General features: G+C 36.6%; 1 protein-coding gene across 39 annotated transcripts in view; it reads right to left on the bottom strand.

The window, feature by feature from the left end:
- The window catches only part of NCOA1 (nuclear receptor coactivator 1), a 237,696-nt gene that overhangs the window by 44,452 nt on the left and 169,545 nt on the right, over positions 1–23,699 (bottom strand). For all 39 annotated transcript variants that reach the window (XM_082745013.1, XM_082745025.1, XM_082744996.1 and 36 more), the window contains 6 exons: positions 22,221–22,400; positions 21,178–21,273; positions 16,435–16,575; positions 8,985–9,132; positions 6,294–7,614; positions 3,037–3,217 (listed from right to left, as the gene is read on the bottom strand). In XM_082745013.1, coding sequence (XP_082601139.1) covers positions 3,037–3,217; positions 6,294–7,614; positions 8,985–9,132; positions 16,435–16,575; positions 21,178–21,273; positions 22,221–22,400 — 2,067 coding nt within the window. The remainder of the gene's footprint in view (positions 1–3,036; positions 3,218–6,293; positions 7,615–8,984; positions 9,133–16,434; positions 16,576–21,177; positions 21,274–22,220; positions 22,401–23,699) is intronic.

Below are 23,699 nucleotides of genomic sequence, written 5' to 3'. Positions count from 1 at the left end.
AATCTTCATTTATGAGGTGTCTTTTAAAATCCTTTGCTTATTTTTTTAGACTGGGCTGTTTCTTCTATTATTAGCATTCTGCACTAACGTACTACATTTGTTAGAATTCCAGAGCTAATAGTGACACATGTTCATTAACTAAAACGTATAGCTTACAGGGTTCACTTTTCATGTTGTACATTCTACGCGTTTTGACAAATGTATGACAACATGTACCCATCATTACAGTATCATACAGAACAATTTTACTGCTCTAAAAATCCCTCATGCTCTACCCCTTCATCCCTCCCCCTGGTAACCACGAACAACAAATCCCTGTCAATCACTGATCTTTTTATTGTCCCCATAGTTTTGCCTTTTCCAGAATGCTTTATAGTTGGAATCACAGTACATAGGCTTTTCAGATTGGCTTCTTTCACTCAGCAATATGCACTTAAAGTTTCTCCCTGTCTTTTCATGGCTTGAAAGCTTCCAAGTTTGGGTAATTATGACTCATTGCATGCAATTCACATCTTTTCTCTGAAAGCTTTTAGAATCTTTCTCTCTGGTATGTTCCATAATTACATCATGATAAGTTTTGGTATAGGTCTTTTTCATATGTTATGTGTTGGATACCTGTTCAGCCACTGCAATCTGAAGAATTATGTCCTTTGGTTTTAGAACATTCTCAATTTTTTTGTTTGAAAACCTCATCTCTTCCCTTTTTTTCCTCTTCTCACTGCTTGTTTGATTGATTCTTATCAATCATTATTGGCCCTCCTCGGTCAATCTTAATATTCTTCTTCCCAACTTTCTATTTCTTTTTCTTTTCTTTTTTTCTTTTTCTTTTTTTTTTTGGTCTTTTTGGTCTTTCTGAAAGTTTTCCTCAGTTTTTTCTTCTACGATTTCTCTTAAAATTTTAAAATGCTGAATATCTAGTTTCCAAAGATTTAAAAAAAAAATTTTCTTATTTTTTGCCCCCCTTTTTCTTCCCATACGGATAAAATATCTTTTCAAAAATTTTGTGTTTTTTTTTGTTTGTTTATTATTATTTTTAATAGGTGTAATTTTTTTTCCTAAAGATTTTATTTATTTGAGAGAATAAGAGAGAGAGAGCATGAGAAGAGGAAGGGTCAGAGGCAGAAGCAGACTCCCTGCCAAGCAGGGAGCCTGATGTGGGGACCCAATCCTGGGACTCCAGGATCATGACCTGAGCTGAAGGCCGTCGCTTAACCAACTGAGCCACCCAGGCACTTGATATATAGCTTTACTGCAACCTCTTTTTGTTTCTTTTTTTTTTTTTTTAAAGATTTTATTTATTTTTTTGACAGAGAGAGATCACAAGTAGATGGAGAGGCAGGCAGAGAGAGAGAGAGAGAGAGAGAGAGAAGCAGGCTCGCTGCTGAGCAGAGAGCCCGATGCGGGACTCGACTTCCCTCAATGTCCTGGTGATCTCTGTGTCTGTTCAGTGTGAGAGCTGAGTGTGAGGCTTGTGTTAGATGATTAGATGGCAGGGTGACCTTTGCACTTTAGGGAGCTTCCTGTACATACTCATATCTAGACATCTTCATTCTGGCCATTTAGTTCTCCTGAGATAAATCCCCCAGGCTCCCATATTGGATGGGGATCCAGGATCAAACCATTTGATATTCAGATTCTATTTTTTTGCCTGTTAGCCCTACACCTTCTTGTTTCCCCAACTCTGTCTGGTATCCCAGAATCTGGAGCCTCTAGTTGGAACTAGAATTGGAATTCTAGTTCCAATTAGAAGAGACTTTTGGAGTAATTTCATCTCATTCTCCTTTTGAAGATAAAAAGAATAAAGCTCCAGAAAGTCATGTGCCCAAAGTAACACTGTTAATAAACAGAGAATGTAAGACTTGAACCTGGGTTCCTGCTCACACCTAGTGCTCTGGTCAGCTGAAAGACTGCTTCCAAAACTGTCACAAATGACTCAAGACTTTTTTTTCCAGCTTCCTGGAAATCTTGGCAAACTTGCAGGAATTGTGTCATGACAGCTAAAAGCTGCAGTAAGACTGAAATAAATGAGTCTCACATCTGATCTTGTCAGAAGTGGGACAAGACTTAGATTGGGAACACGGGCAAATTTTGAAAGTGAGCTGCTTAGTTTCCTTTGGCTTCAAGGTTATACAATGGAATTACCACTATTATCTTCAACTTAAAAATTTGGCAGATGAAAAAAACCTGACAGCCCAGTCTTTACACTTTAAAGTGTCTCTTTAGGCTAGAGCAGCAGTGATCCATCTCGACACAGTCCTCCTAAATGGTACTCCAGGGGGGTAACATGACTTGAGAAAAGGAATTCCATAATGAAGAAAGTATGGTAAATGCAGGATTACAGAAATCAAAGCAGATACCTTTAACATAGGACTTTTTAAAACCTTTAATATGCACCATGGAATTTTAATAGGAGAATGGTATATGTGCCATGCAGCATTTGCCCACAGGATTTTAGCACAAAATCCCTTTTTCCATTCAAGGGAGACACTTTGGATAATATAATATGACTAATATTATATTTTTGAGAGTCCTGCATGGAACGTTTTGCGTAAAAACACACAAAACTGCTCTCCTTAACATCAACTCTTTACTTCAACATTAATTACAGAAAGATAGAAGTTGGGGCACCTGGGTGGCTCAGTGGGTTAAGCCTTTGCCTTTGGCTCAGGTCATGATCTCAGGGTCCTGGGATCAAGCCCCTCATTGGGCTCTCTGCTCAGCAGGGAGCCTGCTCCCCCCCCCCCCGCCCTCTCTGCCTGCCTATCTGGCTATTTGTGATCTCTCTCTCTCTCTCTGTCAAATAAATAAATAAACAAAATCTTAAAAAAAAAAGATGGAAGTTATACTATAACTTAAGATATTCATGATGAGTGAAGTTCATCTGTATAAAAGTAACTGTGCATTATTTACAGTGGCATTAATGCAAAAATAGTTCACTCTCAACAAATAAATGATCTGTGAAGTAATGCTGAGAAACAAAGCACTAGTGCACATTATCATTAGACATTTACAATGAGGTTTTCTTCCAACACATACTATTCAGCCTGGAAGTGGGTCTGGCAGTGGTAGACTGAAGTGAAGTTGGCAGGGTCTCCGATTTGATGGTTACGTTGGTGACCGCACCATCCATCCTCTCGGGCTCGCATAAGCCTGGCAACTGGGCTGCCTTCTCCAGTGTAGGTAGTAACTGATCAAACTGGTCAAGGTCAGCTGTAAACTAAGAACAGAAACCAAAGTTAGAGGAAATATAGTCTATACTTTACTAGAATAAATGCAGAAAAAGTTGTTCCTTTATACTCTATGAGTTATGTGTGACTATGAGAAAGTGAAGAAAGAAGAAGTAATTAAAGATCAGTAAAATTACCTGAGCTACTGGAAAACGGTTTGGAAGCTTTTGATATTACTATTCCGGAGGATATAAGATAATACGCAATATCATCCGTCCACTATATTTTAGCATAAAATTTATGCATTGGAGAAAGATTAGACTGGCAAGAAGTGTCAAGAATATTGTGCTATGCTGATCGTGGATGATTTTCTTTGTCAAATTTTTAAAAATCTTTTGAAATTTTACTTTAGGATAGGATAAAAAATAAATTTACACTGATATAACTTTATAATTTGAAAAAGCTTTGAGAAATTTTTTTATAAACAGTATATCAGCTTCAAAGATCCCAGGAAGGTTACTTTCTACTTGAGGATTTAACAAAATAAGAAACCTACCTTCTAGACTAGATAGGATATCCCTACATTTGTCTGAGGTTATGCATAGGAGAAAATTGGCTTTTATTTCACAACATTATTCTACTAATGAATGATTACTTTGAGATTGTTCATTAACATAAAATATCTTCCTGCTTGGGTTTCATATTTAATTGAACTAAAATTTATGCTTCTAGACTGTCTAAACAGAAATATATATCTATATTTTTTAAAAATATATTTATATGTATATTTCTAAATGTCTGACTCCTTTCACTTAGCATTGCATTCTGAAGTTCTGAATCTTGTCACAGGTAGCAGTAGTTAATTTGTTTTCAAATAGCAACCCACTGTATGAACATACCACAGTATATTTATCCATTCTACTGTGTTGGATTTGGGGGTGTTTCCAGTTTGGGGCTAATATAAACAAAGGTACTATGAACATCTTTGAACACATCTTTTGTTATATGTGTGCAAAAAAGTACTAATCTTAAAGGAAAAAACTGACAAATTGGACTACATTACAATTACAATAAGGAACTTCACTTCATCACAAGTACCACTGAAAGAAAGAAAAGGCAAGGCACAGCCTAGAGAAGATGTCTGTAAATAAATAACCAATAAAGGACTCATCCAAAATACATAAAAAACTCTTACAAGTCAATAAGAAAAAGACAACGTATTGGGAAAATGGGCAAGACACCTGAATACAAAGTTCAAAAAAGAAGATATCCAAATAATCAAAAAGACATTTATTAGGGAAATGTAAATTAAAACTATTAAGTATCACTACACAGATCCCAGAATAGCTAAAATTAAAAGACTGACAATACCAAATATTAGCAACAACATGGAACAACTAGAGGGCATTCTTTGTACACACTAGGAAAACCGGTGTTATCAACTCAAGATGAACATACACATGTCCTACGATCTTGCAATTCCACTCATAGGCATAAACTCAGTAGAAATGTATGTCCATGTAAGCTAAAACAGATGTACCAGGATTGCACACAATGGCATTATTTTATATAGCTGTGACTTTTTAAGTTAATTTTATTTATTTTTTTAAGATTTTATTTATTTATTTGACAGACAGAGATCACAAGTAGGCAGAGAGGCAGGCAAAGAGAGAGGAGGAAGCAGGCTCCTCGCTGAGCAGAGCGTCCGATGTGGGGCTCAATCCCAGGACCCTAAGATCATGACCTGAGCCGAAGGCAGAGGCTTAACCCACTGAGCCTCCCAGGTGCCCCTTAAGTTAATTTTAAAGAGTGAGAGTTTCAATGTACTTATTATTCAAAGCTGTTTTTCAGCTTAAAAACATAGTATTAGTTTACCTGTACCAAGAAACTTGAGAGATAGCCTTATCCTCAAAGCTCACACACATACAGAAGTAACCAAAATAGTGTTATTACAAATAGTACATAGAGACAATATGGAGCACTAGGAGTGCAGAGAGGAAAGAAATGTCTAACGAGGACCAGTCGGGAAGGCTTTAGAGGGATGATGTCTGAACTGGTTTGTGAAGGATGAGACGTTCAGCAGACACAGAAAGGAGAGCAAGGCAGAAGATGCTTAGGAGAGACATGGCTTATCCCAGGAATGGCAAGGACTTCCACATGTCTAGAATGCAGTATGCCGGAGGACAGAACATAAAGCTGGCTCAAGAAATGAAGGACCAACGCACACTAAGTGTGAACCCTGTTTCACAACTCATTGACAAGTTGCTTTGTACATACATTTTCAGCTATTTCATACTTGTCTACATTCTTTCCAAATAATTTGTAAGCTCCTAGCGGGGAGAGACTATAATTTCTTTTTTTCTTAAATTCCTCCAGGGTCCAGAGCAATTATTCAATAAATGAAGGTGCCTGTTAATTTCACCCTACCCCCACCTCAGCCTGAACACAGAGGTTCCTAATCTGTAACAAGTTATGCAAAGGTTTATTTATGTTTACTTCTATTTCAGAATACTCAAAGTCCCAGAATCTCAAAGTCCCTATTCTGATAAAGGTTAAAGGTAATTAGAATCTGATGCAAAGAGAAACAGCCTTAGAAAACTGCTTCAAGGGAAACTAAATAGCAAAGAAAGCCAGACTAGGCTGTCCTGCCCACCTCCTCACACTTCTGTCCCATTTCACTTACATCAGAGGTTCCCCAACTTAGCTACCCATCAGAGTTCCCTGGGGAGCTTTGTAAAAATACAAATTTCTGGGTCCTATTTCTGAGAGCTGGACTTAACAGGTGGGGTTGGGAGGAGGGTGGCAGAAGAGGTATGTTTAAAAATCTCCAAAGTCGTGAACTGATTTTATAGAAAGAAGCAAATCTCCACTTGGCTTAGAATGCCACGTTGAAACTGCAGCCCTCCAAAGTTGCAAAGAGGGCGCTCTGTGATTTCTCAATCACTTTGTCTGAGGGCATCCCTTGATGCTTCAACCACGATACTAACCTTTACTAACCTTTTAACACGTGCCCAAAGGGTAGGACAAAACATAGCCTGAATCCAAATCTGGTTTACAGTTGGCATAAAATACATGAAAAGGAACAAATAACTGTGAATGTTCATCATGCAGTGAGGGATTACCTACCTGGCTCTGGGACTCCAGTTTAATTTCCTCAGGAGCCGGTTTGGTCATTGGGGTTGGGTTTGTGTTACAAGGATCCATCTGTTCTTTCTTTTCCACTTTCACCTTGACATCATCCAGGCTCAGGTTCGGAGTTGATCGTAAATCTTTCTCGTCTTTATCTAAAAGGTATCGTAGGAGCTGATGGTCTTTTGATTCCTTTTTCTTCGACGCATCCAGTTCTAGTTTTACACTCGAGCTCCCTTGTACCTGTCCAGTCACTGACACAGAAGTCGATGCACTGTCCTTTTTATCAGGCTCAACAGACAGAGTGGTGATGTCCGAGGGGCTACCCTCCTGGAGGAGCCGGTGCAAAATCTTGTGCCTCTCTGTCAGCGAGCTATGAGAGGAGGGGCACGAACCACTTGAAGAGTTAGCAGAGGCAGAGCTTGAAGAGCCTGAGCAGGACAGGACCTCTTTGCAACTTGTGTCTATATCAGCATGGCGTAACTGCTGCTCTGCAGTCGTTGTCAAAAGCTGCACCAGTTTGTGACTGGTTTGGGAGTATTTATTGTCTCCATCTGAGAGTCTGTCATTGTTATGCAGAAGCCCCGAATCCAGAGGTTTGCCATCACTGGAGCTGTTGTCAGACTGAATCATTTCATTCAAAATGGATGCAATCTCTTTGTTATCTTTGGACTCAGCTTTTGCTGGTTGTATATTTAATCTGCTAGGTGAATTCTGTGAGCCCATCTGCCTGAGGACTGGAGAACTGGCAGAGAAGCCAACGGAGTTATTGGGTCCTTCATTCATGCTCTGTAAGGATGTTACTGGGATGTTTGAATAAGATCGGTTACTATTATTACAGGCAGTACCTGTCATGCCAACAGGGGAGCTTAATGTTGGAATATTAGGAGGGAACGAATTATTTGGCATCCTGGGCCTTGGTGCCATTCCAGAACTAACTTGTCTCCTCGGAGACATGAACTGTGCGAGAGATATTCCTGTACCTTCCATAGGAGAATTATTGAGGTTTAAAGAGGGGTTAGTGCTCTGGGAACTGGCCTGTCCCTGGTTTAAGGCAACACTGGCTACAATCTGATTTCCAGGTGAGCATCCAAAACTCCCTTGGCTGTTGCTAGAATTACTATGACTGCTGCTATGGAGGTCTGAGCTCTGTTGGCGGTTTACTCTGGGGGATACCATGTTGTTGCTGGATGGTGGCAATGTGGACGAACGGGCCACACCATGGGCTGGCGAGATACTAGAATTGACGGAGGGGTTTACTCGGGGAATTGATATTCCAGAATTAGTGTCATCTTGAGGAGAAAGACCACTGTGTTCCCTAGGGGGGGGAAAAAGACATTATTATTCAAACATCTTCACTGGTTTCCATTAAAATATTTTTATGATGCATATTATAAGCCAAGACCATTAACCTCATTAATATTGTAAGCCATCAAGTAAAGAGCTTCTGTATGACTTTAAATTAAGGAAAAACAATGGACTGTTAGTGCTACTGTGAAATATTAGCACTGCTTAATAGGAAACAGTGCTCATGGTACCATAAATTGGATAATGGTTTCAGTTATATGGGAAAGAAATCCTTCTTGGCCTTAGAAAAAAATCCAATATATGTACTTTTAAACTTTACAAAATTTAGTACAAATATTTAACATTACAGTAATTCTTTTGGTTGAAAGAGAAACTTCCCACACCTCTGTTTACAAGTCTTTTATTCATGACTCCCTTGTTACAGCTTTTAAGTATTTCAACTCCAAAGAGGAAGACTGGGTAAGGAAAATACTGTGTCACTGATGTAAAAATTAAAAAGGGTGATATGCAGACATAGCAGATGTTTTGAAAGAGAAATCACAATATGAAAAAAAGAACTGTGCTAATTCCACTCACAAGCATAAATTAAACTAAAATTAGAAAAAAAACAGAATACTGAATTCAGATTTTCATCGAGCTCTTTACTCAAATCCATAATTATGACAACAGATTTGTGACTGGTATTACCATGTTCCAATAAGCAAATATATCAGATGAGGAAAAGATGAAGTGAGGGGAAATGTCTTTGTTTTTGTTTAATGCTACATTTTAAATAGTTGCAAATGTAGGGTTTTGAATAATTCATAAGATAAAAGAATGGTTCCATGAATTTACCATATATACCAATGTAAAATGTATTTAGAGAGGAGAACAAATTAGAGGCAATGACATTCAAAAATCTCAAGTTGATAGTTTAATGACTTGTAGTTTGAGAAACTGTCAACTTGAACTCAGGAGCCATAGAGTTTGCCCTAATGAGAATATAGCACTTTTAAAAATAAAAATAACAATATTAACAAACTGAAATTTTTTATAAGAGCAAAGTTCACATATGGACAGCTGGCTATTTTTAGCCATTTTTTTGGTTTTTTACCCCTGAAACACATATTTTCAGCCTAACCTTTCCTGTGTTCCTTTTTCTTTCCTCTTCTTTTTCTTCTTCTTCTTTTTTTTTTTTTTTTTTATACAATAAGGCTATTATTGTTAGACAAAAAAACTATAGAACCCAGTATGGATATAGTGATTATATACTCATCACACTAGCTTAATGCCTAATTTAGAATTTCTGCTTTCTAGCCATCAAGAGTATTAAAAATTTTTTTCTAAGAAGAGATATGTGAACTGACTTATTTCATATGAAGCTCTCCAAATAAGTAGTACCTGTCGATGATATGAATTCCCATGATGAAAGGTTGCATGTCTGGACTTTGAGGGTAGCAAAGTTTACACTTGGTGTGGGCGCTAAGCATTGTCCCATCATTCAATATGAATCTATAGGATGGGCTGGAGGCAGTGCCACGAGTCATCACTGTTTCAAACAAAAGAAAAACCTAGTTAAAATTCTGACACTTGTACTTTGGGCAGAGGAGAGTTACCAAGCCTTATTTCTACCTTGAACCTCATTTTAAATGCCCTCCTAACAGCTGCTTGCTCAGACTCCAAATAAAGAATAGTTCAGACAAAGCAGGTATCTGATGGGTGAGGGGAAATGATTCTGGTTAAAATAGACCACTTGATGACAAGTTTTAATTCAGTACTACTTGAATGAGTGCCTCCTCATATAAGTTAAAATGACGAAGAAACTTCAAACCAGGAAAAAAAATCAACCTTAATCTTTCCCCATAATGGGACAGTTCTTCAAATTTTATTAAGTGTCCATTAAAAATACCAGGAAGTAACCTTCTCCCTTTCAGAATTATCTCTAAGAAGTTGTTTTTTTTGGTCCTTTCGCTGGCTGATTTTTCAACAGCTTTACTGAGATATAATTCATATAATATAAAATTCACCCTCCATTTTTTTTATTAGTTTGTGGAGTCACATAACTGAAATTCACATTTAATTTTTCACTCAGGAATGTGAACCACTGAGGTCTGTCAAATTAGTGTATTCACATATTATTTTTTATGTTTGAATTTAGTGTAGAAAGAAAATTAAGATAAAGCCGATCATGATTAATATAAAAAACAAAAACTAGGTTAAGGCAGTCAAATCACTATATAAACAACATAATTTACTTTTGTCTTAAAGATTTATTAATAGCAGACAAAAATCTAACCATACTGGTAAGTATTTATTAGATATATAAAGGTTATACCAGACTACTAAGTAAGAAAATGTCACTGATGTTTTAGCCATGTAATAAAGTTCTATTTTATTAAAGATTTAATAGGTGGATTCAGCTATAACAAGGTTAAAAATCACATTCACAGAAACACAAGAATTACTAGCACAAATGACTATTATGATTTAGCCTGTAATGAATGTTAGTACTGTTTTTCAAAGACATTTCAGAAAGCCTTTCTATTACATTTTAAAGACATGTTAAAAAGACTTAAAATGACCAATTAATAAATATTTTTTTGAAACTACGTATTACTTTAAGAGAAGACATACTCTCTTTTACTGCTTTGGGTATACCTTATATACTGAAGAGAGCATAATCTGTTATAAATCTATAAATCAGACTAGGTACCAAAATTAGGATATAAGCTTAATGGAAAGGATTAAGATTGATGTCCAACCAACCACATTCCTTACCCATATGGCAATTTCAGCCAGATCACTGGCACATTTACCAAATATAACACATGGAGAAATTTAGTACCTAATGAAATAATTATTGATGAAAGAGAGTCTTAAATGAAATGGATAATTTTTATATAAGGATATAAATAAATGTTTGCTATAGCAAAACCCTAAAAAATTTAATGATTCCAAACTGTTAAATGTTTTTAATAGTATATTTTGGAAGATACATCTACAGCAAAAAAGTAGAATTTCAAGATAAGTTATTAACCTGGGATAATGATAAAGCTATATTATATAAAGGGCCAGGCAAGATACAATATTTTTCACGTTATTTTGCTTATGCCATTTTGTCTCTTCCTTCCTCATTTCTTAATGCTCTTTAGGGTCTCCCCATCCTGCTGGAAAATACTGGCTCTTCACTTTTGAGCTACATGGTCACCAGCCACATGGGGCTATTTAAATTTAAAATTAAATAAAATTTTAAATTCAGTTTCTCAGCCACATCAAATTTCAACTACTCAATAGCGACAGGTGGCTGATGTCTCCCATACTGGACAGTTTGGTATACATACATACAATCTGGCTTCAACTTACATTTCCAATCTCATTTTTCATTGCTTCCTAAACATTTCCTCTGTGTCACTTTAAATAAGAGGTAGATAACTTTACACACTTCTTCTTCATCAGCTAAAATAAACATAAGGGCTAATACTGTGTCCCATTCTTGTTTTCCACTCTCCTTGAATCTTGTATGATGCTTTGCATATAACGTCACCTAGTAAGTACTTGCTGACGGACCCTCAACTTGAATCTCATGTAAATAGATTAATATTGACTTGTGATCAACTACCATAACATTTCTTTAAAGGACAGATTTTAGATCTTAGCTGTGTTCTTATATCTCAATTTATGTTCTTGTTCTCATAGAAATTTGGACTCAACTTTTGTAATGAAAATTAATGGAAAGAAATTTCTTGATTTGTTGATAAGCCCTATAAAGTGAGAAAGAACTAGAAACTCAGACTTGCATGGGAACATTAATATACTTGACCCTTTGGTAACCATGCTGTCTTAACTTGGGACTCTATCTATCTCAACTAGTAAAAATTCCAAAATAAAGAACCCCTATTAACTTATATAAGGAAATTACTACACTCTAAGTTTTGAAGTTAGATTATTTATTTTGGATGATAATGTGTGACTTAGCACACATCATAATTCATACAGTCATAATTCATAATTATAACCATAAGTCATAATTCATACACTCCTTTTCCTTTGAGAAGGAAAAAAGGTAAGATAAACTATAGTAAAACTTTAATTATTAGAACTTAATTAAGACTATCCAGTTAACTAGGAGCACAAGGGTGGCTCAGTCATTTAAGACATCTGCTTTTGGCTCAGGTTATGATCCCAGGATCCTGGGATTGAGCCCATGTGGGACTCCCTGGTCCCCTAGGAGTCTGCTTCTCCCTCTCCCTCTGCCTCTTCCCCGGGGCACTCGCACTTGTGTGCACTCACTCTCTTTCTAATAAATAAATAAAATCCTTAAAAAAAAAAAAAAAGACTATCCAGCTAATTAAAATTCTTTTTGGTGCTTAATTTTCAGATGGAAAGGTAAACAGGAAGGTAGCATGGATCAATTAAAAAAAAAAAAAGCGCCCAGAAGTCAGAGTCAGGCTTGAACTCTGACTTTGTCATTTACAACTTCAGGACTTTGTAATGCAAATTAACCTTCACCCAGCATCACTAAAACTGAGCCAATAATGTTGTGAGGTAATATCTAGTATGTAGCCTAGTATATAGCAGGTACTGAATGAATATTTCCTGAATAAACACCAAAGAAAAATCCAAGTAAAGAAAAAGCAAAGTACCTATGTCCCGAGTCATACACATATTCAGCCAATCCCTAGATAGTATTCACACCAATAGCTTCAATCCTGTATAGCAATCATTGATATTTTGAATTAAGACATGAATAAGGAAGCCACAGTTCTTTATAAGATGGCTGGATAAACATTTGTTCCACACACCAAATATTCCCTACAAGTGGATTTCAAGGTTTATGGGAATGTTGTTGTTCACAGGTCCTGGCCTTGTTTTGCAAACTAGTTTTGTCAGGTATATAGCTAGCTAGTATTGTGATCCCTGATTCCTGTGTCCATTTCTAAAATTTTTAGAACACTTAGTGGGGAGGGATGGTATTGATGTGGTATTACTGACACCCCAGAAACTCTTCTGGGAAACTTTTAAAATAACAACTTTTTTGTTTTGCTTTCCCCTCCAGAATAGGCCTCAAAAGAGCTATGAAGCAAAGGACACCATTTTCTCCGGTTATAGCAGCTCTAGAGTAGAGCTATTTGGGTTTCTGACTCCACCTAATTTGCTGCCAAGATAACCTCAACAAGTATGCTTTTTACTGATGTTTTTACTGATGTTAACTAAATGGGCAGGTATAAAATGTGTGGTAGGGTACTACACGGCAATGCCCGTAGAGATTTCTTTTTCCTTTTGTATTTCCCTAAATATATGCAGAAAGAATACAACTTAAAAAGTTATTAATTAAGGTAAAGAAAAAGAATTACCCTTAGATGCTCTAAGATTTTCAATTACTAATAAGTAAACCCTATTCAATATATCAAAATTTCTCAAAAAGAAAAATAAATTCATATTTTAAATATTTTCAACAAGACTGACCAAAAAAAAAAAAAAAAAGATTTTCAGTTAACTCTGTTAATATGGACCATGGAATTAACCACATTACACAAGTCTCAAAGAACATTCTGGTTAATCATTCATATGGGTATAAATGGGTATTTATGTTTTATCGCAATGCTCCCAAACTTCTTGATACTATAAACTCCTTCCAACCGTCTTGCCATCTTCTTAATTAAAATAACTTTATTTTGTGATTATAACGTTAAGATAACAGAAAAATGAACAAAGAGTATGATAAAGCCATTTGTAATACCATCATTTGGAGATAACCACTGTGCATATTTTGTGAATCCTCTAGAACTGGATAAACAAACATCCAAGAGTGAGATGGTACTATATCCGCTGGGCTTTTGGAGACTATTTTCCAATATAACAAAATATCATGGACATCTCTCAAAGACAAAACAATGATGATCCATTATGTCACTGATAATAGGTGAGCAAAACTTTCATAAAACTTTCCTAGGCTATATAGAACAATATTCCCATTTCTGCTACTCTCCCTAAATGCTGATAGATGTCCTACAGGAATAAGTACTCTGCGGAAAAATAAGTCTAGATAACAAAGTCAAACAGGTACCTTCATGGTAGAACCTCCCAGAAACTTAAATCCTTTATATGTCTTATGAATTCTCAAGAATGGGAGACTGAAACATTCCCCAAACTTAATTCAGCATGAAACATTCCTTAGTTACAGCTATTAATATCTTGTGGAATGTAAGTTGATGTTTTCCAAACTTCTCTGTAAGAAAGCACCTTAGCTTATAGACTCTGATTTAGTTGTGGGGGTGGAGTCCAGAAATCTGGTTTAACAACTGCCTAGATGAATGTTATCAAGGACCCTGGGGAAGTATTTAACCTAAACCCTTCTTAAAGGAATGGCTCTCAATTGAACTGAATCTGGGAAACTTTTTCAAACTGTATACACCTACACAGACCTCCTCTAGTTAAAAAGTTGCTCAGGTGATTCTGATACCCATTTCCCCCTAATCTCACTGGAGAACCACAGTTGTATTCTAGTTCATGCTGAATGCCCACATATTTTTTGGCTGAAATGTGAGGTTCTTTTTTGTTTTTGTTTTTCTTCAAATTTGATCCCAGAAATAAAATGGTAAACTTCCTTTAAAAGCTGTCTCTGTCAAAAGCAGCTGAAAAGTTAAGCTAAGAACTAACTTAAAGGTTAATGCATTTTAGAATTTTCTACCAGTCACTGTCTTCAAAGAGTAATTTAATGGGCAGGGAAATAAAAAAAAGACAGACTCCATCACTACAGAGTTTTACACCTCCCCCAACTCTGAGAGGACCCAATGGATCTCACACTCAATGTACTTAAGCACTGCCTTTGGAAGTTCAGATACCTGGGCCCTCACAGGAGATTTGAATTCAGCAGGCAACATCTTTAACAGATGATCCCCATAAGAGTGTTTCATGGACCACCGTTTTCTTACCAGGTTAGACACTGCTGAGCATGAAATATCAGAAAAAGACGTATTTAGTCCAAGTCCATGAACACTGTTAGGCAAATGGCCCTGAATCCACAAAACTATATAATCAGAGTCACGTGAACTCTGCACAACAGTGTTGAGAAAAATACAAGTTATGTCTATTGAGAAATGTTTTCTTCCCCCAAAGAAGTGGAAGAAAAGGACATGAAGAAATGACTAATGGGGAAAAGGTATTGAATTATATTTCTTTACATTCTACTCTAAATTGTTTTACTTCATATGTTAATGATAGTTACTTGTTCTAACTCTAACCAACCTGTTTTATAGAGAATTCTAATGGTTTAGAAACACATCAACTGTGGTTCAGTCACATCTACAGGGAACCTAGTCAGACAGTAAGACAATAATCTAGATCTGCTTTGCCTTGGTGCAAGTATATGGAAATTACAGGCAAATAAAACTAAAAGTCTTTCACGTACAGTCTTGGAAGGACCAACTTATAAAGTTAAGGTAAAAACCAAAGAGCATCATATACTTCAGCATTTTTAGCAATAAATGGAGAGAGTGCTCTGAGTCTCAAACTTAAGTAAAAGTCAAGTGCCATTATTAGCAAGAGGGACTCACAAAGTCTGCAACCAGTAAATGGCATTAGCTGGTTGTTGTGATGGTTTCCAAACCTGATGTACTTCAGGGTTGCCTGGAAACTTAAAAAATGTAGGTTCTTGGTCCTATCCTCTGAAATACCATCTTTGGGGAAAGTATCAGTCTAGCAAGAGGCCCACTGGAGAACTATTAGTCTATAGGAAGTTGTCCCACGAATAACCAGATTAGTGAGACTCATATAGATGGCTTCTTGGAAAAAAAAAAAATCAAGCTGCTTCCTATCCACATACCACCTGGATGTTAAAATGTAACGAACGGAAAATCATCTGTCAAGTTAGGAAACCTAATGTTACAGGAAAATATTAATATTAAGAAGGATGATGGAATAATGAAAAACATTTTAAAATTATTTTTCAGGAAGAATCACACAAAGAGTCTTTCACAAAGAAACTGTTAGTGAATAGAGAATAAATTATAGAGGGAATGGAGAATTAGGCTAACATAATTACGTGACAATATTTTTAAAGTATATCAAAACCCTCACCTCGAAACTCTATGAACTTTCTCAAATAATTTTCCCTGTTTCCTGTAATACTGTTAAGTTCCTTAAGGGCAGAGAGTATATTTATCTCCCACAGTACCATATAGCATCTATACAATTATTAATCTCATATGACATATTTTTAACTTGAAACTTCAACCTGAGTCAGGTGATACAGGTACCATAACAGTAATAAAGTAAACCTGTGTGATACAGATTTCTGTATTATCTAGAAGCCCTTTCACATGCCTGTCCCTCCTGGGAATGACCTTCAAAAATCAGATGAAATTATCACTTCCTTTCTGAAGCCATCCCTGATCCTCCAAGTCAGAAGTAATTTTTTTCTTCTTTGGTTACACCTCTGGGTATAAGCCCATATCACACTAATCTTTAAAGTTATATATTGTCCTAATATATTTTGAGCTCCTTGAGGGCAAAACCCTGCTTCTTAGTCATCACTATATCCCTGCCACCTGACATAGTGTTCTATGTATGTGAGGAACTTGATACATGTCTGCTGAATGAATGAATGAACGAATGAGTGAGTGAGTGAGTGAGTGACCACCACATGATACCCTGTTCTTTAAAATGTGCATCCCAAATTCAGGATCCACTCATGAATTACTTTGCTTACCCATTTCTTCCTTTCCTAAAACCGATTATTGCAAACTGTAATTTGGAGAAAATACTTATCAAGCCATAAGTTCTATGTAAATTACTTCAGTATTAATAAAAAGCAAGGTTAATGAAAATAATTATGAGAAGAAAACTTTACCTTCTTGAAATAGTTGTCTGGCGTAAGATGGTTCTCTGCCCTGAGGTTGGAAAAAAGCATAGATGCATTTCCTCACTAAATCTTCCCAGCCAGTTCTGCCAGCAGCTCTCAGGGAACTAGTATCAATAGAGATGATTTTACCTACATGAAGAATGAAAGTTTCCATTTGTGATAGCCTCTTCATATAAGTCACCCATATTTCAAAATCGACAACTACATCTAAGAAATTTGTTTCTGCCCCTAAATGCTTATGGACAGAAGCATTAATAAACACTATTAATTTTTATTACATATGGTGGGGCGCCTGGTGGCTCAGTGGGTTAAAGCCTCTTCCTTCGGCTCAGGTCATGATCTCAGGGTCATGGGATGGAGCCCCGCATCGGGCTCTCTGCTCAGCGGGGAGCCTGCTTCCTCCTCTCTCCCTCTCCTGCCTCTCTGCCTACTTGTGATCTCTGTCAAATAAATAAATAAAATCTTAAAAAAATTTTTTTATTACATATGGTAACAGAGTGTATCACTTACATGATAATAAAAAACTGTTTTGGCCTTGGAGTGTGTATTAGCATCTCATATTCTAAAATTCAATCCCAGTCAAGTATTAAAGTCATGCCATAAGGACCTGAAGCTGCAGAGACTAATGCAAATTGAACTCCTCTGGTTTGCTCTCTGGATTCTACTCTCTGTCTACTAATGACTAGATAATTTATTGGGAAAGGAGAGACAGAGATGAAATACATCATTTTGGTTTAAATTAATTTCCAGTAACTAAGTGAAGAGAATATAAGAAAGTAAGCAAAACTTTCCTTTTCTACCTCTTCTTGGGCTGTAGATAACACTTCATTTAACAAAGACTGAAGGCAATCAAAGTTAAATCAGAAAAACATAACAGCATTAAGATTGGCTAGATATTCTACACACAGAATATATGCTTCATAAACCGTAGTAGTGACTTGCTATTATTACCGTACTTCAACAAATTTCCTAGATGGCTATGGAAGAATTCAGGTAAATTATTCCTTAGTTAACCAGGGGCCAATTAATCCAGTTTGGGATTATCCAGATTTTTTTATGCAATCTTATATTAACACAAAATAATATAGGCAAGATATATACATGTATAGAGTTAGATTAATAAATGAAAACTTGCAAACCCACCAACCAACTTCAGAACTGGAATATTACCTATTCCATTCCATTATGTGTGTACTCCTCACATGTCACATCCCTCTGTTTTTACATTCTCCCGTCAAGAAACATCTAAATTATATCCCGTTTTTTGATATTACAATGAATGCTGCTGTGAACACTATCTACATTTTCCATGGTGCATGTGTGTGAGAGCTTCTCTAGCGTACAGACATAGGACAGAACTGTTGAGTCATAGGTTATGTGAATATTCAACTTTATAACATTAAACTGTTCCCCAGAAACTTATATAAGAGCTACTCTTAATCCAACATCCTCTCCATCACTTGGGGTATTGTCAGGCTTCTTTATTTTTTACAATTAGTAGCTGGAAAATGTTTATGATCTAAATTTGTACTTTCCAATGAATGAGGTTGAGAATTTTTCATTTTTTCCTCTTCAGTGAATCGCTGATTTTTTTCCTTATCTTCCCTCTTCTCACAACAGACTCAAATCTGTTGTACTATTTGTGCATCCTCATTTTAACTAATTCCTTCTTTATGTATTACACTTGGCTTGCCTGGAATTTATTAGGCTTCTTTAACTCAGGGTCTTGAATCTGATATATATGAATCAGTCTGATAAGGCTGTTGCCCAAGTCTTGGCGTAAATGTAAATGGTAGAAAGAAAAAAAGTTTAAACTTAAAGGAATTTTGTTATTTAAGAATGGTTTGGGAAAAGCCTGGTGAACACTTGGCTGTAATTACAGACAATTCTGGGTTTTCTAAGAATTATAATTATTTAATCTTTGTCTCTTATTACATCAGAGGTCAAGAGTTGGTTATAGCTGAGAATTGATTGTCACAGGGTCTTCACACACAACTATGCTCCTCAGATGCAATGACAAAGGGAGGGGTAGGTGTTCATGTCAGTACTAACCACAAGAAAGCAAGAGCCTAGAACTGCATGATCAGAGGAGAGAAAGTGATTAAATTATCAGCAATGGTAACAAATGACTAGGTAACGCAGTGACTATCTTAGAAGAGGATCATGAATGGGTTGATTTCGAGTCCTCTGCTTGCTAGAGAAAAGTTTAACTAACCAATCCAACTAGTAAGCCACTGTTCAACATTTCTTGGCAGATGATTTTTTTTTTTAAGGGATGGGAACCACTTTTAAAAGTGATGTAACTCTATGGAGAGTTAAAAGTACTACTAAAATTTAAGGAATTAAATATCTAATACTTATTGCAACTGGTTTATTATTTTTTTATCTAAATCAATGATATATTTTGATGATACAATAAAATGTTATTTACATTTTAAGAACACTTTATATTTCTTTGCCACCTTTCTATTTTTTTTATATTTTACATTTCCTCTGGTATCTTCTATGTAATAAGTGTGTACAGTACAGTGATGTCCTTGTAATAGTGCTTTGGTAGAAGGCAATGCAATATAAAGGAAGAGCTATATATTAGGGCCTATCGATGTCTGTTCTCACCAATTAGCTGTATGGTTTTGGAAAGGCACCATTCTATCCTTTGTAAATGAGTGGGCTAGAGTCCATGATCTCTGAGGTTCTCTCTAGATTTATAATTATTCTTTGATTCAGAGCTTAATTTTTAAATTTATACATATCTACTTTAAAATCAGGTACATCTAAGATTTTAATGCTGGGTCCTTGGTCAGGAACAAAACTACCAGTAATAACATTATTCCTATGGGAAAATATAGTCTTCTTTAAAATAATCCAATTCACGGGGCACCTGAGTGGCTCAGTCAGTTAAGGGTCTGACTTTTGATTTTAATTCTGGTCATGAAGCAGAAGTTCTGGTCATGAAGCAGAAGCAGAGTCTGCTTCTCTCCCTCTCCCTCTGCCTCTCGCCTTGCTTGTAATGCTCTCTCTCTCTCAAATAAATTTAAAAAAAATCCAATTTAAGATTCAATGTATAGAAATGCAATATGAGGAGAAGCTGAAATACACTGTTCCTAAATTATCCTCATAAATTTCAGGCCTCCTTCATCTCCCACATTTATTCAGTGACCTGACTTCCACTCTTTCCAGCAAGCTTTCATTCTGCTCACAAGCCCTTACTTGGTTTTATGGACGCAAAAGACCAGTTATATTTTTCAGTAAACCCTATTCTTCCCCATGCATTAGTATTTTTGGTTTTTAATAAAGATTATTCAGTTTTTCCAGAGCTGTACATGGGTGGGAAATGGAAAAGGACATGTAGATGGTAGACTCAAAAGGGAAGGAAGAAAGTTATGGTAAAGGATAATTACCATGCGCAGATGCTGTATCTCCAAGTCCTAGACATTCTCTTTACTATACTCTATTATTCATGCTAATTTATCCCCACCTACTCTTCAGTAAGAGCAGCTGGGAGCTTATCTTTAAAAACACAAGAATAAAAGTACACAATAGGAATATTAAGTTTCTGGGACTAAAAAACTAGTAAATATTGCAACAAATATTAATAAATGTTATAAATAATGGTAAGGGTCAAAAAGTATTTTAAACCTAAACTTTCACGAAGAATAAAATCCAGTAGAAATTATTTTTAAAATCTTGATCTGCTAAAAAATATCTCTGAGATATCTATCCTTATTTTAAAAAGAGAGAAGTAGTTGATACCTAAGTAACTCTGATGTGAAAGTATGAAACTTGATGTGTTAAAGTGAAGATAGGATTATATAACATATGAAAAATACTATAGAAAATTGTAAAGGACAATAACAATTTGTTTTGGCTAAAAATCAAATATGAAGCAGGCCTTTATAAAGAGGGCCTTCCTTCCTGGCACTCACTTTTGGGCACTGCTGCCCTTCTTTCGGTTCCTCTCATGCACTTGTCTGTTTTCCCACAGGCCTCTGCAGCTAGCTCTCCTTCCTCAATCAGGAGCTCTCAGGCTGCACCGTGACCCTCCTTGCCGCCCCTTCCACACTTTGTGAGTTGGCTCCTCCTCATCTTTTGGAGCTTAGGGCTCAATATCAGCTCCTCGGATAGGCACTGGTTCACCAGCTAATTTAAAAACAGGTTCTCCCTATTGGTTTGCCTTTTCCCATCTCACACCCAGTGACAGGAACTTCCAGGCACTTAATCAGTATGTGCTGAATACATTTAAAGAAAAAGAGGAGAGGAAAAAGAAATAGCCAGATCCACTGAAGCATAATTTTAAAAGCACCATTTAAAAATAATTATATGTACATCTACCTTGCCAAATTTCTTTAAGAATCTTATTCCATGATTATGAAAAATAATTTATAACCAAAACAGTATGTGAATAGTTATAATGTTCTCCCCAGCGCCCTGCCCATGACAATGATTACAACATCTAGAATGCACAAGATAAATGGGGTGCCTGGCTGGCTTGGTTGGGGGAGCATGTGACTCTTGATCTTGGAGTTGTGAGGCTGAGTCTGATGCTGAATGGAGATTACTTAAAAGTAGAATCTTAAAAAAAAAAAATTAATACAATGAAATATAAAGTGCCCAGGATCAAGACCATCATTTAAAATGTATTCTGTTTAAGACGAGTGACCAGAAGCTGAATAGCAGACAACAGAAGGACACAAAATTTTGGATGTAAATTCTGAATTCTGCAGTAAATACCTGTAGTATCTTGCTTGGTCATAAAGGATTCTACACCTGTAATAGCTGGAGGCCGAGGTAATCGCCGTGCAATACAAATCAAACATGACTGGAAATCTGCCAAAACAAGAAAGGGAAGTTGAAGAAGAGAGGGCAGAAAACAGTTCACATCCATCATTTTCCATTAATGGTTTCCATAAAACAACACATGTTATAGGACCCACTACTGGAGTCACTCTGATCTAATAATATAATACTAGAGATAAAATTGCTGGTAACCAAATTTTTTCGAAGTCCCATTTCCAATATTTTTGAGTGCTACACAGCTGAACATGAACTTTGATCATATCAGACAGACTGGCACTGGCATGTGTATTTTGTAAAAAATCCTCAGTTGACTGTGGCATCCATTTGCAGGTGAAACCTGCTACATGCATTGCCTTTTGTATCTGATTAATTTCTCCTCTTCTACCTTCCCCAGTCCTTACTCCAGTTTCCAGTTTGTGGTGCTCTTTACTTAGCTCAGACTGGCTCACGTGCAGAACTCATCCTCTATCATATACTTGATGAATGCCATGTTGATACCATGTTCGTATTAGAGCTTCAGCTGTGTTTTCTTCTGCTCATACGCTTTCTTCTTGTAAATTACCTTGTATGGCCTCAAAAATGCTAACTCTATTCTCCAATGTTCCCCACACTCTAAACTTGAAACTTTCTAAAAATCAGAGCTGTTCAACAGCCTGCTGCATCTGGTACATTTCCAACTGGCAGCAGTTAGCTACGTCTCTTATTTCTAGGCAGCAAGTTGGTTTGAATTTGACATTTTAGTGGGAATGCCAGCTTAAAACCGAGAGCGTGGGGCATTTTAAAGGGGTGATTCTAGATGTTGGCAACTTTCTTCTTAAGTATTGGGAAATAACACAGTAAGCTGAATCACCACTATGATGCATAATATAGTAGCCAAAATTATTATCTGAAAAAGGCTGTTTATAATCAATTACCTCCCTAATCTTTAAAGCCATGGAAAAAGCGAGCAAAGCCCTTAAAATCACCCTTTGTTTTACCTTCTCCATCCTCTTGAATTGATTTTGGCTGTGACACAGTGAAGCACTGCATGACTTCATAGCGCTGGCACGCTTCTTGGTTCTCGGTGCCTGGCTCATCCGGAGGGTGAATTAGCATCCTGCAGTTAAAGGTATGGCTGTTTCGTCGTGTTGCCTCCTGAGGCCACGGAACTCCATTTACTGTGGAAGAAAAACTGATTATATGTCTGCGAATAGGGTGAAGAACTATGAGGATACAAAGACATACATTTAGCCATCTGCTTTATTAGATATTCAGATTAAAGACAGATCTCTTCGCATTTATCATTATCCTGAGGCAACAGGATACTTATCTTCCTTAGCAAATCTTAATGTCTACCAATTACAAAAAGTGCAAAATTTCTAGGAGATTGTATAGGATGTCCCCCCCTCAAAAATAAGACCTAACGTATTCCTAATTCTTTAGCAGTCTTTAAAAAAAGTTAAAGACAAAAAATAATAGCTCACACTCTTTTACTCAGATTTTTTATAGCAGTTAATTAATGCACTTTTCCATTTGTTTCTGTTACACCCTGGAAATGAAAAAATGATTGGAAACCAGAGACCCATTGTGAAGCAGGAGTTTTAACCTGGCAGGTATGTATTCTTAAGGATGGGCTTGTCAAAATGTGCACCTTTTTGGGGAGAGGATTCAAAGTTTCTCAAAGGAGACTGTGACTCAAAAAAATATTTAAACTAGACAGAGACCAACCTTGGCTTCTTAATGACCATTCTTTTCACAAACCATTCTTCTCACCCGCAAATATAGTGGGTAGTCAATAAGTTATTACATAAAAATTGGGATGCCTGGTTGGCTCAGTTGGTTAAGCTTTTGATTTCAGTTCAGGTCATGATCTCAGGGTCGTGAGATCAAGTCCAGTGTCAGGCTCCTCACTGGGCATGGAACCTGCTTAAGACTCTTGCTCTCTCAGGGTGCCTGGGTGGCTCAGTGGTTAAAGCCTCTGCAGTCGGCTCAGGTCATGATCCTGGGATCCTGGGATTGAGCCCTGCATCGGGCTCTCTGCTCAGCCGGAGGCCTGCTTCCCTTCCTCTCTCTGCCTGCCTCTCTGCCTACTTGTGATTTCTGTCAAATAAACAAATAAAATCTTTGGAAAAAAAAAAAAAGATTTCCGCTCTCTCTCTGTACCCCTCTGCCTCACTTCCTCCCTCTCTAAATAATTAAAAAAGTAAATTATTATATAAAAATGATTGTTAAAACATAAATGTTGCCTGATTTGGTATAAAAAAACTGAATTCAGTTATAGAAAAGATGTCTGTATATTTCATGTGATCATCACTGTGTGTTGGGTCACTACTGCCCAGTTAACAATGTTATATTCAAACCATGGTGGCAGTAAGAGGGTTTTTAAGGCTCTTCTCTTGCTATTTGCGACAGTTTTCTTACTTTATCCTCTGCACTGAACCTCCTTCCTTTTTAGTATCTCATCAGCCTGTAACTGT

This window comes from Mustela nivalis (assembly GCF_964662115.1).
Source record: "Mustela nivalis genome assembly, chromosome: 8".
In the NCBI taxonomy this organism is placed as follows: domain Eukaryota; kingdom Metazoa; phylum Chordata; class Mammalia; order Carnivora; family Mustelidae; genus Mustela; species Mustela nivalis.
This window is presented reverse-complemented; position numbering and strand designations above follow the sequence as displayed.